At 37.9% G+C, this 16908-nt stretch overlaps 1 protein-coding gene across 1 annotated transcript; it reads left to right on the forward strand.

Annotated features, from left to right (window-relative positions):
* The first annotated feature begins 5150 nt into the window (after nt 1–5150).
* LOC138147732 (arginase-2, mitochondrial-like) lies at nt 5151–6308 on the forward strand. The gene has a single exon (XM_069070282.1). It carries the CDS (start codon nt 5232–5234, stop codon nt 6267–6269), a length of 1038 nt encoding a protein of 345 aa, XP_068926383.1. The 5' UTR covers nt 5151–5231; the 3' UTR covers nt 6270–6308.
* Nucleotides 6309–16908: the final 10600 nt, after the last annotated feature.

The following is a 16908-nucleotide window of genomic DNA, read 5'->3' on the forward strand; positions in this document are numbered from 1 at the left end:
ATAATTGGTCACTGCTTTGACCAAAATTCAGAAGTCTTTCAAAGTTGTGTCTTTTAGACAAGTTTTCCTGGTTTGCATGTTTCTCTTTCATAAGAAGTATGACATTTTAGAAAGAACAGTAAATGTATTCTTCTTTTTTTTTTTTTTTTTTTTGCTCTTTGGAGGAGTTAGGACAGGACAATTGGTGTTAAATGAATTGCCCAAGGTCACAGGGCTACTAAGTGTGTCATGTCTGAGGCCACATTTGAACTCAGGTCCTGCTGACTCCAGGGCCAGTGCTCTATTCACTGTGCCTCCTAGCTACCCCAGTAAATGTATTCTTACAGTTAGCAAATATAGCATTATGCATTAATTAAGAGACAGGGTATCCTGGACTTTTTCTTTTCTTGTGAGAAGTGTTTAAATTTCTTCACTGTTACAAAGCATTGTGATCTTGTTTTTAGATACTTTTATTGATTATTGACCAGGGCAGAGCCAAGATGGTGGAGTAGAAGCAGGACGTCCCCGCTGCTCCGGCTTCCACCTTCCCCAATCCATGTAAAAAGGGGACTCTAAACAAACTTTGGAGCTGCAGAACCAACAAAATGACACAGAGAAGCTAACCTCCTGCTGAGGACAGCCCAGCAGGCCGGCAGGAATTGGCCAGCTCAGCGCTCTGGGAGCTGAGCCCAGCCCCATGCCAAGACTTTAGCCCCAGGGAGGGCCTGACCAGCCTCCGGTCAGAGGGACTCCAGATCAGCAGCAGCTGTGGTCCTTTCCAGATTTATCAACACATAGATGTGAAGGACAAAGTGAGAGGTAAGTGCAATCTGGACTTTGGGACACGGTAAGTGGGATTGGGTGGCTTTTACCCCTGGGGCAAGAAGCCACTGAGACACCCTGCTCAGCTAGCCAGTGCCACGTGGTGGCTTCAGCTCCTGGACTGCACAGTGTAGGGGGACCAATCACCAGTCTGAAGGGTAATCACTCTTGCTTTAACCTGCTTGGATCTGGATTGCAGTCTAGGGTGGAGGTACTGGGGTGTGTGTCCAGCTTGCCAGAGCATGTGAAGACCTCAGAGAGGGCACCCACTAATACCTCCGGCAACTGAGAAAACCCCAGCATTTGGGAGGAAAGCTCCCCTGTCTTGTGGCAGAGTCCTACTGCAGCAAAAAGGTCAGGGATCAAGTGACTGAGGGGCGACATGACCAGGCAAAGGAAACAAAGCAGACAGAAGATTCCAACATTAGACTCCTATTTTGGGGACAAAAAGGAGCAAAGCATGGAACAGGAGGAAGACAGTGAAGACAGAACTCCTGCACCAAAATCTTCAAAGGAAAATAAGAGCTGGTTACAGACCATAGAGGACCTTAAGAAGCAGATAAGAGAAGTGGAGGAAATATTGGGAAGAGAAATGAGAACAATGCAAGAAAATTAAGAAATGAGAGTCAACAACCTCACTGAGGAAAATAACACTTTAAAAAACAGACTGACTCAAATGGAAAAAGAGGCTCAAAAAGGCAATGTGGAGAAGAATTCCTTAAAAGTCGTATTTGCCAGATGGAAAAAGAATTTCAAAAGCTCAACGAGGAGAATGATTGCTTCAGAATTAGAGTGGAGCAAATGGAAGCTAATGACTTTATGAGAAATCAGAATGCTGTCAAACAGATCCAAACAAATGAAAGAATAGAAGGCAATGTGAAATATCTCATGGGAAAAACCACTGACCTGGAAAATAGATCCAGGAGAGATCATTTAAAAATTATTGGACTACCTGAAAGCCATGATCAAAGTAAGAACCTAGAAATAATCCTCCAGGAAGTTCTCAAAGAAAACTGCCCTGATATTTTAGAACCAGAAGGCAAAATAGAGGTTGAAAGAATCCACCGATCACCTCCTGAAAAAGATCCCAAAAAGAAAACTCCTAAGAATATTATAGCCAGGTTCTGGAATTTCCAGATTAAGGAGAGAATATTACAAGCAGCCAGGAAGAAACAATTTGAATATTGTGGAAACATAATCAGGATAACCCAGGATCTGGCAGCTTCTACACTGAGGGATCGAAGGGCTTGGAATATGATATTCCGGAGGTCAAAGGAGCTGGGATTAAAACCAAGAGTCAGCTACCCAGCAAAACTGAGTATCATGTTTCAGGGGAAAATATGGTCATTCATTGGAATAGAGGACTTTCAAGCATTCTTGCTGAAAAAAAAAAACAGAGCTGAAGAGAAAATTTGACATTCAGATACCTTTTATCACCTTAAAGGAATATTATTTGATGATATTTAATAAAAGATATGTACCATTTTAATCTGTTTTCTGCATGTTTTCATTTAATCATGTAAGTTTTAAAAACTATTCTTATGCAATTAATGTTTTTTGGGGGTATGTTTTTTATTTGCTTTTATAAATGAAGAAATTGAAAGATGGAATAGTGAAAGTCTTTCCCTCAGTCACATAGCCAGTCAAGATTAGAACTTCGACAAGACTCCGTGTCTCTTAAGACTTTCTCCACTATCCATTACTCTACAATATCCTACTTCCTATCTCTTCTGAGAAAAAAAGAAAGAATAGAAGGAAAATATACAAATAAAAACCATTATTTTCTAACTAATCTACCAAATGAAAAAGCTCTTTGAGAATAGGAATTGCATCTTCATCTGTTCTTCCCAAGAGAAATGTATTGGTGAAATGTGTTAATCAATCAATCATATATCAAAGGAATTACATATAAGTAAGTAGGCACTCATTAAACATATGTATTAAAAAGTTTGTTAAATCTAACTTGTTTTATTAAAGTCAGTCATTTTTTCAGTATTATTCTTTAATGTTTTTCAAAGTATAAATGACATAAAAATAATATAAAAAAATTTACAGGAAAAACAAAACTAAAACACACACGCGCTTTTTTTCCCCTTTAGCTGGAACAACTTAGTAGCTCTAGTCTTCAAAGAGATAACTGATGGCATTATAGAATATATTCTTCAATTTTCTTTAAAATACTTTCATCAATCACATACCTTTTCCACTGCCACTAATTTAGCTTCTTGAGACAAGCAGATTATATATCAAGCAAAATTTTATGGCAAACACACACACACACACACACTACATTACTGTCATATAGGTAAATGTACATATGTGCATAGATGCATGCTAAAAGGGAAAAGACTTACATTAAACATTTCAAAAGGAGAGGTATCTGAGAATCAAAAGAAGAATGCAAAAGATTTTAACTGATCTATAGTACATAAGAACAAATTAATTGCTTTCTGGTTTGTTGATTTTTCTTTTGATTTGCATTTTTCTACTAGCTATTACTTATGTAATGTAACACTTTTTGAAGATATGGTTTGTGCTTTGTGTGTACACTTGTTTTAAAATGATTATGATATGATGCCACTTGTCTCTGAAATGGAGAAATAATCAGTTTGATAAGATGATGAATGTGTTAACCTTCAGCTTACAAATCTAATTTCCAAGACAAGATTTACTTATATTGAAGCCTGGTTATAATTTCTTATACTTAATTTGGTGGCATGTGATTTTCACAAGTATAACTGACTTTCCTATGTCAAATGGTGATTTTAATTCTGAAGACGTAATTTCACTGATCTTTAGTATTGAGATACATTTTCCCACTTTGCATGTCACATCCTGGCAAGTTATTATATGTCATAGGAGATATACACATTCACTCACGTATAAACATACTAATAAAATTTTTAGAGGAAGTTTGTGGGAAGATGATGAGCAATAGAGCATCATTAAATCATAAACAGCCATTGAAACCAATCCATATATGAAAAGTATCTACACTATAGCACACCTAAAAAGTGGTTTCCAGCCTTTGCTTGAAGAAAGGGAGACCAACCACTTCTGGAAGCAAACCATTCCATTTTTTTGAAACTCTACTTACTAGGAACTCCTCTCCCACTCCCCCCATCGTGAGTCTAAATTTGCTTATGACTCTTGTCCATTGCTTCTGGTTTTTCCATTGGAGGTCAAACTGAAGAAGTCTAATTCTTCTGCCATATGGAAGAAGTCTATTTTTCTCCTCTGCAATACAGCTCTACAAATAATTTAAGGGAATCACTATGTTCCTGATCCCACCCCATTCAACAATATTTTCTTCTTTAAGGAAACCACACTCAATTCTTTCAATGTATACTCACATGTCCAGGACTCCAGGATCCTCAGTGTCCTGTTTGCTCTCACCTGGACACTTTCAACCTTATCAGTATTCTTAAAAATTAGTATCCAGATCTGAAAACATGATAAGATCAGGGAGAGTGCACTTACCTAGGCCTGGAAGCTGTCTGCAAGTTCACGTTAATTTTTTGGCTATCACGTCACATTAGTGACTCATGTGAACCTTTTAGTCCACTAAAAACCCCAAATCTCTCAGAACAATTGCTCTCCATCCATGCTTCTTACACACTGTATTTGTGCAATTGATTTATTTGTATGCAGATGCAAGACATTCATGCCTATTGAATTTCATCTTATTAGATTCAGCCCAGTGCTCTAGTTTGTTAAGATCTTTTGTGATCCTGACTCATCCATTGTGTTAATATCCATTGTGTGAAATATTTTATCTCACCCTTCCCTCCAGTCTTGTGTCATTTGCCTTTGATTAGCATACCATCTATGCTTACCTAAGTCATTAATATAAAATGTTAAGTAGCACAGGGCCAAATACAGATCTTGAGATATTACAACATGTCAGAATAATGTTATGATTTTGATACATCCATTAAAGAAATATATTTTCTGTTTCCCATCTTTTCTCAATTCTTTTCATTTCCTCCTTTCACCATCTCTCATTTACCCTCCTTTTTAGTCTTTTGTAAATAGACTTGCTACTTCTCATCAAGTCAAGCTCATTGTTTAGGAGCTTCATAACTAAAGGGAGCTCCCTTCCCAGGGCTGATGACCTTGCCCATATAGATTGTTTCCAGGGGCACTCAACCCCATCTTCATACACATAAACAATTTCAATTTTTTTCAAAACTTACAAGAGGATTCACAGGGTCTTTTCTTCACATAATTACCAATAATTATTTTCACAAGCATATTTTTCCAAATGCTTGATCTATGCAATAGCTCCAAATAATTAACAATCTCACGATAGCAAAAATAATCTCAATTGAAACCTCCTTTTTAGGTAAACTGGTCTTGTCCATGAGGTATAAAAAGGAGCAGCTGCCTGCTCCTGCTAGCTCTTTGGGCTGCTGCCCTGCTTGTCTGTCATGTCTCTCAGAAGCAGCCTCTTGAGGCTTCTTCAGAAGCAAGAGCATTCCGTGCTCAAGAAATCCGTTCATTTGGTGGCTGTGATAGGAGCCCCACTCTCCAAAGGGCAGAAACGAAGAGGAGTAGAACATGGTCCTGCAGCCATAAGAGAGGCAGGATTATTGAAAAGGCTCTCCAACTTGGGTTGCCAGGTAAATGATGTGGGAGATCTGAGTTTCACCCCTGTGACCCATGATGAACTCTACAACAATTTGATTGTGAATCCTCGCTTGGTGGGTCTTGCCAATCAGGAGCTAGCAGAGGCAGTTAGCAGGGCTGTGTCTTCTGGTCATCGATGCCTCACTGTGGGAGGAGACCACAGTCTGGCAATTGGTTCCATTAGTGGCCATGTCCAACACTGCCCAGACTTATGTGTTATCTGGGTTGATGCTCATGCTGACATCAACACACCCCTTACCACTTCATCTGGGAGTCTGCATGGACAGCCAGTCTCCTTTCTTCTCAGAGAACTGCAGGACAAGGTGCCATCACTCCCAGGATTCTCTTGGATCAAGCCCTGCCTCTCATCCCCAGATATTGTGTATATTGGCCTAAGGGATGTGGATCCTGCTGAACATTTTATTCTTAAAAAATATGGCATCTTATACTTTTCAATGAGGGACATTGACTGCCTTGGAATTCAGAAGTTCATGGAACAGACATTTGATCGACTGATCAGCAAAAAACAAAGACCAATTCATCTAAGCTTTAATATTGATGCTTTCGACCCTTCACTGGCTCCAGCAACAGGGACTCCAGTTGTTGGTGGGTTGACTTACCGGGAAGGCATGTACATTACAGAGGAGATACATAATACGGGTTTGCTGTCAGCCCTGAATCTAGTTCAAGTCAATCCTCTCTTGTCTACTTCAGCGGAGGAAGTGAAGGCCACAGCTGGACTGGCTGTGGATGTGATAGCCTCCAGCTTTGGCCAGAAGAGGGAAGGACGGCAAGATGGTTCCGACTATCTCCCCACTCCTTGTTCACCAGATGAATAGGACAGTGAAGAATGTGTTCGAATTCAGGGAGTCAGTGTTTTTTTTTTTTTTCCACAGGGTTTTTCCACAATGGGCATTCCAGAGTTCTACAGAGGCACTTAAAGGGATATTAAAATTGGCCATGTCAATACTACCCTTATAAGAGCATTTTTCTCCCAATTGTTTAAAAAAAAATCCCTCCTCGTTTTGAGTGACCAAATGTTACTATATTCTGTAACTGGCTTTATTTAGTTCATTGGGAGTTAATGTATTAGAATACTCTATAAATTTAAAGAATAAACACAGCATTTGTTACCTTGAAAAAAAAAAGAAACCTTTTTAAACAAAGACAAACTTGAAAATTTTTAATTTCTTAAATTACAATATTTCAAACACATGATCAAACTGCCCTATCCATCATTTTTCTTGTTCCTCTGGTGGTGTAATTCTTCATTTAGATTTTAGAAAGTGCTTCTCTTATAACAAAAATCATACAACTATTTACCAGATTATAATATCATAAACAATTATAATATTCTTAAAATTAGATTTGTAAAATCAAAACTCCTTAATTCCCAATCTAATAACCTTAATTATTTCATTCATCATCACATAATCACTGGCATAAACTTCATTCCCAAATAAAAATTTCACATTAGGTTATCAAATAGAATACAATTAACTTTTAGCCACCTCAGTTCTCATGCAAACGCACCATTTTATTTAATACCTGCCATTTCAGTGAGCACTGTGCAAGACAAAGCCAAAACACCTTTATAATTATATTAATCCTAAAAAAATCCCTAGGATGTGGATTCCACCACAATCCCCTTGACTGGACAATAAACCAAGATAAATCAAACATTCAGGGGGAAGGGGGACATTCATACAGGAAATCAATTTCCTTAATGATAACAATATAGACCCTTTAAAATCATATTACCACAACTTCTAAATCCCAATACTCTTGGCCCTTTAAAAGGAAGTAATATCCACAAATCTATATATTTTCTTGATATTTCAATTCATGATTCACATTCATATCTTCCTAAGGAAATTTAAAAGAAGTTTGATTTCCCCTTATTACAATCAGGTCAATTTAAAATGTGCTGGGCCAAAATTCTAACTTCTTTCTTTGATTCTAATAATTACAAATCACAATGATCTATATCTTCTACTATAATTGGTGCCCATCTCAAATTCAGTATCAATAACCACCCAATTTCAGCCTTTCCATTTAAAACAAAAACTTCCCTGAATCCTCTGATACTAACACAGGGGTGCCCCAGGGTGTGTTTGTGGGATACTCCCCAACTCACCCTATCCATTCCCAAACAGAAACTTTCCTAACTTACACATTTTCACCCAAGCCTTTATTTCTTTTTCCCAATCTTCCAAATCCATTGCTCAGACTATCTACATCCCTTTCATACACCAAATTCTGTGCTTCTCTTATGTCCCTTAAAAACTAGGGGGACTTAAATGCCTATCAACTTACACACTAGGAGGACCACATTTCATCCTCCCCTCTGCCCTTCCCTTTCCTGAGAGGCTTACAAGTTCCAAACTACAAGATTTATGTACCATCCTGGCCCTAATGTTCATTTACATTCCCAATATCTTGAAATGGGATATGGGGAATGTTCCCTTTCAAGCATCTCTTTCTCTTTCAAATTTTCAATTTTGTTCCCACCTCCTCCAATTCTATTAATTTAGATATTTTTCCTTAGCTCTCATCCTATCACTGACTTTTCAGTAAAATCTACTCACTCTGAAGGATCCTCAGTCTCAGAACCCTCCACTCTCTTTCCCTTGATAGTGGTTGCATGTTGCCTAATCTTATCTCGTGGATACATTCTGTTATGCAAGAACTTTTGATTTGGGTGAGGCAGGAAATGCTATCAGCTTCATCCTGTCTTTAGTTTTCATATGATGGGAAAAAAAAATTCCCCCTTATATTTCTTATCTCTCTTTTTTTGACACTCCAAATCTGGCCGGGATTTAGGATATAGGAAAAAAAAAAGAAAGTTTTCTATATGGTCAGTATAAACAGTAAATATTTTTCTGTCTTTCCCTTTCTCTCTTCCCTATCCACCCAATGGGGGAAGAAGGGAGAGACAAAGAGGAAGTTGCATCTTCACAGAAACTTGTCATAAATACACAGACACAAACTCTGAATAAAGAGACAGACACTTACTTTACACAGAACGATACAAAATAAATATTTAAGGCAACTTCATTAATCATTTTCTAGGCTTCTCCTCTAGCTCCAGCAGTGAAAATGCTGCTTATGAGCTCTTTTTGCATTAAATAGCACTTTTTTTAAATCAAATGCTTTATTAACTTCTAGTTTACATCATTCATTATTGCAAGATTTTGAGTTACAAATTTTCTCCCCATTTTTCCCCTACCCACCACCCCAAAATAGCGATCCCACTGGGTATCCCCCCTCCAATCTGCTCTCTCCTGTATCTTCTCACATACCCCCTCCGTCTTCCAGTAGGGCATAGTGGAACTCTATTCCACAGTGCCTGTATATGTTATTTCCCAATTACACTTAAAATAAAATTAATAATAGTATATGTGTGTGTGTGTGTGTATACATTTGGTTTTAACATTTTCAATTCCAGATTCAATCCCTTCCTCCCTTGTCACCCACCCTCATTGGGAAGATAAGCAATTCAATATAGGTTGTACATGTGTAGCTATGCAAAACATTTCCATAGTGGATATATTGTAAAAGATTGATATATTTCCCACCCTCCTATCTCCTTCCCATTTGTTCTATTCTCTGTTTTGATATTGCCCCCTTTAAAAAGTGGGTGCCTCCAACTTCCCGCCCCCCCAGTCTGCCCTCCCTTCCATCATCCTTCTCATTCTCCTCCCCCCCACTCTCCTGTAGAATGAGATACCCCATCTAGTGTATATGTTATTCCCCCTAAGCCAAATTCAATGAGAATAAGGTTGACCTATTCCCTTTTTTCTTCCTGTTCTTCCTCTCCAATGTAAACATTTCCCCTTGCCTCTTCCATATGACATAGTTTACCCTGCTCTGTCTCTCCCCATCTCCTCCCAATGTATTCCTCTCTCACCTCTTAATTTCACCTTTTAAGTATCATCCCTTCCTATTAAATTTGTCCTGTGCCCTCTATCTATGTATACCCGTATACATATATACACACATTCACATGTGTATTCATATGCCCATATACCCTTCTATATAGACATATGTATGTATGTGTGTATACATACATATATAAAAATATATGTATATATACAAACATTTCAATTCCTTTCAACTATTCTCATACTGAGAAAAGTTTCATCAGTTACAATTATTATTTTTCCTTGTAGGGATGTAAATAGTTCAGCTTTGAGAAGTTCCTTATCATTTCTTTTCCCTGTTTACCTTCTCATCCTTCTCTTGCTTCTTGTATCTGAATGTCAAATTTTCTATTTTACTCTGGTTTTTTCATCAAGAATGTTTGAAAGTCCTCTATTCCATTGAATGACCATACTTTTTCTTTAAAATGATACTCAGTTTTGCTGGGTAGGTGATTTTTAGTTTTACTCCCAGCTCCTTTGACCTATGGAATAACATATTCCAAGCCCTACTATCAGTCAGTGTAGAAGCTGCCAGATCCTGTGTTATCCTGATTGTGTTCCCACAATATTCAAATTGTTTCTTCCTGGCTGCTTGTAACATTTCTTCCTTGACCTGGGAATTCCAGAACCTGGCTATAATATTCCTAGGAGTTTTCTTTTCAGGATCGTTTTAGGAGATGATTGGTGGATTCTTTCAACCTCTATTTTGCCCTCTGGTTCTAAAACATCAGGGCCATTTTCTTTGAGAATTTCTTGAAGGATGATTTCTAGGTTCTTTTTTTGATCATGGCTTTCAGGTAGTCCAATAATTTTTAAATGATCTCTCCTGGATCTATTTTCTGAGTCAGTCTTTTTCCAATGAAATATATCACATTGCCTTCTATTTTTCATTATTTGGATCTGTTTAATAGTATCTTGATTTCTCATTAAGTCACTAGCTTCCATTTGCTCCAATCTCATTATGAAGGAATGATTTTTTTCAATGAGCTTTTGAGATTCTTTTCCATCTGGCAAATTCAACTTTTTAAGGCATTCTTCTCCTCATTGGCTTTTTGAGCCTCTTTTGCCATTTGAGTTAGTCTATTTTTAAGGTGGTATTTTCTTCAGTCAGGTTGTTGACTCTCATTTCATAATTTTCTTGAATTATTCTCATTTCTCTTCCCAATTTTTCTTCCACTTCTCTTATTTGGTTTTCAAAATCCTTCTTAAGGTCCTCTATGGCCTGTAACCAGCTTGTATTTTTCTTGGAAGCTTTTGATGCAGGAGTTTACCTTCCTTCTGTTCCATGCTTTGATCCTTTTCCCCCCCAAAATTGTAGTGTAAAGTGGGATTGCTCTGCTTGCTTTGCTTCCCTCGTTTGCTCATGTTGCCACTCAATTACTTGACTTTTTGGCTTTTTGCCACTAGGACTCTGCTACCAGACAGGGGATCTTTGTCCCAAATGCTGGTGTTTCTCAGTTGCTGAAGGCATTAGTTGGATTCCCTTTCTGAAGCCTCCACATGCTCTAGCAAGTTGGTCACATTCCCTAAGATTTCCACCCTAGACTACAATCCAGATGCAAACAGGTTAATGCAAGAGTGATTACCCTTCAGATTGGTCCCTTGGTCTCCCTACAATCTGCAGGTCAGCACCTGAAGTGGCAGTGCCTCAGCTGCTTCTTGCCCTAGGGGCAAAAGCCAACCCCACTCCCACCTACTGCATCCCAAGTCCACACTGCACTGACCTCTCATTTTGTACTTAGCATCTAAGTGTTGATATTTCTGGAATCACCACAGCTGCTGGTGATCTGAAGTCCTTCCCTCAGGCTGCTGGTCATGCCTGACCTGAGGCTAAAACTTATGGCTTGAGTGGGTCTGATTTCAGCTCCAAGAGCACTGTGCTGGTCACTTCCTGCCAGCCTTCCAGGCTGTGCTCAGTGGGAGGTTAGCTTCTCTGTGTCATTTTTTGGGTTCTCAAGCTTCAAAGTTTCTTCAGAGTCACTTTTTACATGAATTGGAGGAGGTGGAAGACAGAACCCCATGGAAGTTCTGTTTCTATCTGACATCTTCACTCTGCACCCCCCTCCCCTGCCCCATTAAATGGCACTTTAGAATTCACATATAAAATCAACTTTTGGCATACCCAATCTTTGGAAGAGCCATATTTGTTAGCCAGTAGACATCTCCTCCAAGTGGCACCTGACTCCACACATAATAACCATATTCTATCATTTTTTCCTCATCTTTACCTCTGTACCAAGGTGAGTCCTCCCAGTTTTAGAGTTTATTTCCTAACGGACTTTCTACTAGTGTGCTAATATTTCACTCTACCTCATCAGGATTAGGCTGTGCTTTTCCCATGCTTCAATTTGGTTGGGAGTTTTTGCTAAACCTCCCCAGGTCAGTAACCCGACAAATTGCAGAGGAGACCCTTACCTCCAGAAGGTGTCACTCACCTTCCACCAATTACCTGTGTAACCTCATTTAAGGTGTCCCTCTCTCAGGGTGGGGCAGCCCATAATTTGGGTGGGAATTGTTGCCAATTTCCCCAGGTCAGTTACCTAACGAACAGTGACTCCAGGACCCTCAAAGTATTGCTCATCTCCAGGATATACTGATATATCTTGCATGACTGTTCCTCCACAGGGCACCAGAGTTTTTGGTTTCACTTTAGGACAGTTGGAGTCCTTGTTCTATTTTTGTTTCTTGGAGTTCTCTGCCTTGGGTCATTACCTCCTATGGCAGGGATCTCTCCCTCTAAGGTAAAGGACTATCAGGGAAACACCTGATAGGCACCTGCCCCTGACTCGAGGTGAAAGAGAGTTGCCACTACAGGGCGCAACCCCACATTGGAAGTCAAAATGTGTGGGGCAAAAGACCCTTATCCAAAATAATATCAATAACTCAGAGGTTTCTCCAGAGAAACAAAAAGGTCTTTATTATTTCTCATGAGAAGGAAGAATCATCACCATCAGAATCAGTCTGCTGGGAGAGGCCCAAAATACAGTATATAAAGCTTGGTTATATACCCAAAAGACCACCCCCTTCCCTACTCCCATACTGTCCTTCATTCCCATTAATCAGGAACTTAAGCTCACAATCTCACCACAAAAATTCACTTACATAGCAGATAAAATATCAGCAATGTCAAAATAGATATGAAAACAGAAGATAAATATCTAGCAGTATCAATATAGATGTGAAAGTAGATGATATTTTATGAACCATGGGGATTTTAGGACATGGTGACCTGTTTGGAGTTCTGCAACAGGATTTCCAATTTTATATTTGTACAGATCAAATTGCAGAAACTCAAGTCTGGGTCTTGGGTTTGTGGCCAAATTTGAAGGGTCTGTACTTTGCCCTCCTACACATTAGCTCCGTACATCAAATTCCTCAGCTCATGACTAGGGAAGTGAAGCAAAGATCCCAAGTTCCTAAACTCAAACTTGGGCTTCTGGCTACTGGTTGCAAACCTTGCTAGATCTTAGGGTACAGTATTAAGAAGTTTTCAACTCTCTCAAACATCTAGTTAATAGAAACTTAAGTCTAGGGTCCAAAGCAATCTATTATTAAATTTTTGAGCAGTCATCACTTTTATCCCACTCACCATCTTTCCTTCTTTCCCATCTCTTCTTTCCTTTGAAAGTTATATTTTCCTGCACCTACATGCTGTGATGGGTAGAAAGCTGGGCCTGGAGTAAGGAAGAGATGAATTCAATTATAGACTCAAATACTAGGTGTGACCCTGAGCAAGTCACAATCTGTATCTGCCTCAATTTCCTCAACTAAAAAAGGGGTAATAATATTATATACCGCACAGGGTTATCATAAGATTAAAATGAGATATTTATAAAAGCAATAAGTTCTGTGCCTGGAATACAGCAGTTACTATATGAGTGATTATTCAGCCTAAAATATTGCCTAGTGTGAAACTGAGTAAGTCACTTAACCTGTCTGGTCCAGTTCCTCAACTGTAAAATGGGGGTAATAGTACCCACCTCTCAAGATTGTTATGAGGATCAAATGAGATAAAATTTCTAAAATGCTTAGCACAATGCATGGCACACAGTAAGTACTTAATAAATGTTTATTCTCTTCCCTTTATCGCACCCCCTTCCTTTTCCCTTCTTTCCCTTCCCTTCCTTCTTTCATGGTACTGTGTTGCCCATCTCTTCTAATAGACCTTGGAATTCGAGAGAGAGACAGAGAGACAGAGACAGAGAGACAGAGAGACACACACAGAGAGAGACAGAGACAGAGAGAGAGAGACAGAAAGAGACAGACAGAGAGAGACAGAGACAAAGAGAGAATGAATCTTCTTCTGTTTTGGATATAATTCTTGAAAAACCACTAATGTAGGTGTAAATATATCTCATGCTCAGAGAATGGATATCCACACCAGTGAAATCACTGATCTTTTGAATCATTAAAGTTAAAAAGACACTAATGTTGGAATTAATCAACAGTAAGATTTATAAATGTACCCTTTTCAATCACAATGTTTAAAAAAAAAACCTGGCTTCTGTATCACTGTATGTAACTGTCAAGTTATGAACAAATTGATGACTACAACCTGCTGTGCTTCAATGGCTTAATTTGTTTCAAGCTCTGACCCATCATTGAATGACTACACAAAGAATCTGTGATCATGGAAGGCAGCCTGCTACTTAATTATGAAATTGTAGGAGTTGTTAATAGAGACATACTTTAATGGGAGACAAAGGCAGTGTCTCCTGAGTTTTTCAGCTTTATTTTCATCTCTCTTCAGTAGTCCAGCGACAGAACCTTCTTGCTAGCTATGCCATATGATTTGCTGAGTTAAATGAGCTAAGTATCTCAGTAGGATTATGCTCAATCAAACAGAAAATGGAAGTTCTTTCACTTCTAAAAGTGAAATAGTTTTTTTATTAGTAAAAAGTATCTGATTTTTAGAGAAATTTCTAAACTTAATTGTTACTATTCTGCTCGTTATAAATTGTTTTTTTCTGAAATATAAAAAAGAAAGAATTTAAAACCCATATCTATGTTCAAATGCCTTTGGTATAGAAATGAAATTTACAATTTAGAATTTAAATTTTATAATTTATAATCATTTTACAATTCAAAATCTTTCAATTCTTTTAAGAACTCTAACTCTATTTTTCCATTAATAGCATAACATTGCTACAATTTGGATTATGAATCTGTTCTCTGGAAAGATCATTGAAATTTGTAAACAGATTGACTGGAGGGTAAAGACTTTTTGACCACAGACTCTTCCAATGTCCATCTCTTAAGGTACAGAAAGATTATTATCTGTGGCATTTGTATCCACATCAGTGAAATCATGATACTTGAAGTATTTATGTTTTGTGACCTGGATCTCACAACCCCCATCCAATTCTCCCACAATAATGGCCAGGACTTTCACAAACAGAGAAGTTGTAATGCAGAGCTTGGGCAATTTGGCTTAACTTTGCACCCAGGATAATTGCTCTGGGACCCAGGTATGAGCTCTTTGGCCAGAGGAGTATAAAAGTAGTTTTTTTTTACAATTTAGACTAGGAGCTCACAAGACACTAGGGAACCTCCTTGCTCACTGCTTTTAACCTTCCTGCCAGCAGTTTTTATTTGTTTTTATCTTCCTGAACTACTTTTAAAGTGCCTTGAGAGTTTTGTCTACCAGAGTGTATTCAGGTATGATTTTACTAAAAGGGTTATCAGTTCAAACCCTTTTAGCTCTGACTGATCCATTGCACTAGATGAGGAATTGCAATCTGGACATGAAGTCACCAATTTGGGCTAAAATTTTGGGAAGCAAACCATTTAATGTCCTGTTTTGTTAGCTTCCTTGTCTATTAAATGGAAATAGTAAGAACTTCTCTTGTCTATCTCATGATTTCATGGGAAAACAAAAACTTGAATTTACAGCTGCTGTTTCTCATTAGTTGTAAGATTTTAAAGCACCACTTTTCGTGACATGTTGTTTCCTCTTGAACCTCCAGGATTTTAATTTGTTTTTGTTTCTGGATTGCACATTAAAAAAAAAAGAAAAGAGGCACATATATGAAGTGTATAGTCTCTGTGGCCTCTGTAGAGTTATGTTGACATATCCTCCCCTATGGGTTCTAGGAGTATCTCTAATGGTTTTAGGGTAGCTTTTCCCTAATGCTATTGTACAGAACCCCAATAGGTTGTGTTTCCTACCCTGGTTAGCTGTCAGTGAGTAATTTTCCAGTTTAATTTAACAACTTAAAAGTCTTTTGGCTTTTACAAAGGGATATTTACTTCAATGATTAAGTGAGAGCAAAAGTTCTAACAGTTCCCTTCAAGTTGACAAAGTAAGAGAAAATAACAATACAGGTCAAATAAGCCTCCAGGAAAGGTGAGGCTCCCAAGAAAAGAAATTAAAACTCTAAATGTTGATTTCTTGGTGTTTTAAGGCCAGCAGGGAAATTCTAGTCTAGAAGTGCATAAGTATTTCCCCCAAAGATAAGCAGATTTGTTTTTTTAAGTGCAAAAAAGGAAACTAGGAGTATTCCTCAACTAGATACCAGCATTTCAGTGAATCAAAATCCCTATTTCTTATATAATCTATATTGCTACAAAATTTAACAAAGCAGCAAAAAATGTTACTTAAACATTAAAAGAATCAAATGTAGTTTTAAAAAGACTTTCAAGTTATCTCAAAAGAAGTACCTCATAAAGGAACCCTCCCCTCAAAAAAAATCACTCACAATTATTACCTAAAACTCTGAGAGGTAATAAAAACCTCTCAGTTTTCTAGGGTCTCACAAACTAAAATATCCAGGAATGAAAATTCTGAGCAGAAAATCTTTCTAGGCATCCTCACAAATAAAAAGTGTACAGTCTTATGCTGGATAATGCCCTATGTATATTGAACATATCTTGGTCCCTCACAATTCCCAAACCAGACTGGTACATCTTATAAGGTTTCTAGAGTGATATTCTTAGTAAATTAGGGTATTTGTTCTGTAGTATCCTTTTCTTGATCCTGCACCAGCTGGGTGTCCTTCACATTTAGCTGACAGTGACTTGCATTCCAGTTCTATTTAATGACTTAGCTTTTTTTTTTTGAGGAGGACTAAATACTGCATTAGGAGGAGGACACAATATTAATTGACACAGGGATAGGGAGGAAGAGAAACTGATGATGAAAGCAAGAAGTTTTGAATAGCCCTCATTTTTTTTTTCATAAATTTTTACTCCATTGTTCTCATCTCCTTTTCCAGATGTAGGCTGGGTATATAGTTTTACAATTAAGGTAGCTGGGAAACCATGCCTGTGTGACCTTAGGCAAATCATTTAACCTTTCTCAGCCTCATTCTCCTCATCTTTAAAAATGAGGATAATAAGAACAATCTGCCTTCAAGTGTTGTTGTGGAGATCAAATGCAATAATCTATATCAAGTGAGATATACATGTGTGTTACTACTATTATTTCACTTAATATAGATTTTATTTAAGAATCAAGATTTGTAGTGAGATAGGGAAAATGTGGTAGAGGTAATGGGGTACAGACAGAAAAATTTAGGGAAAGGTATCTAGTCAGCACATAGATTTAGATAAAAGA

The sequence above is a fragment of the Petaurus breviceps genome, unplaced genomic scaffold (assembly GCF_028583685.1).
Source record: "Petaurus breviceps papuanus isolate PSGF00001 unplaced genomic scaffold, PetGlider_PUasm1.0 90804, whole genome shotgun sequence".
In the NCBI taxonomy this organism is placed as follows: Eukaryota; Metazoa; Chordata; class Mammalia; order Diprotodontia; family Petauridae; genus Petaurus; species Petaurus breviceps.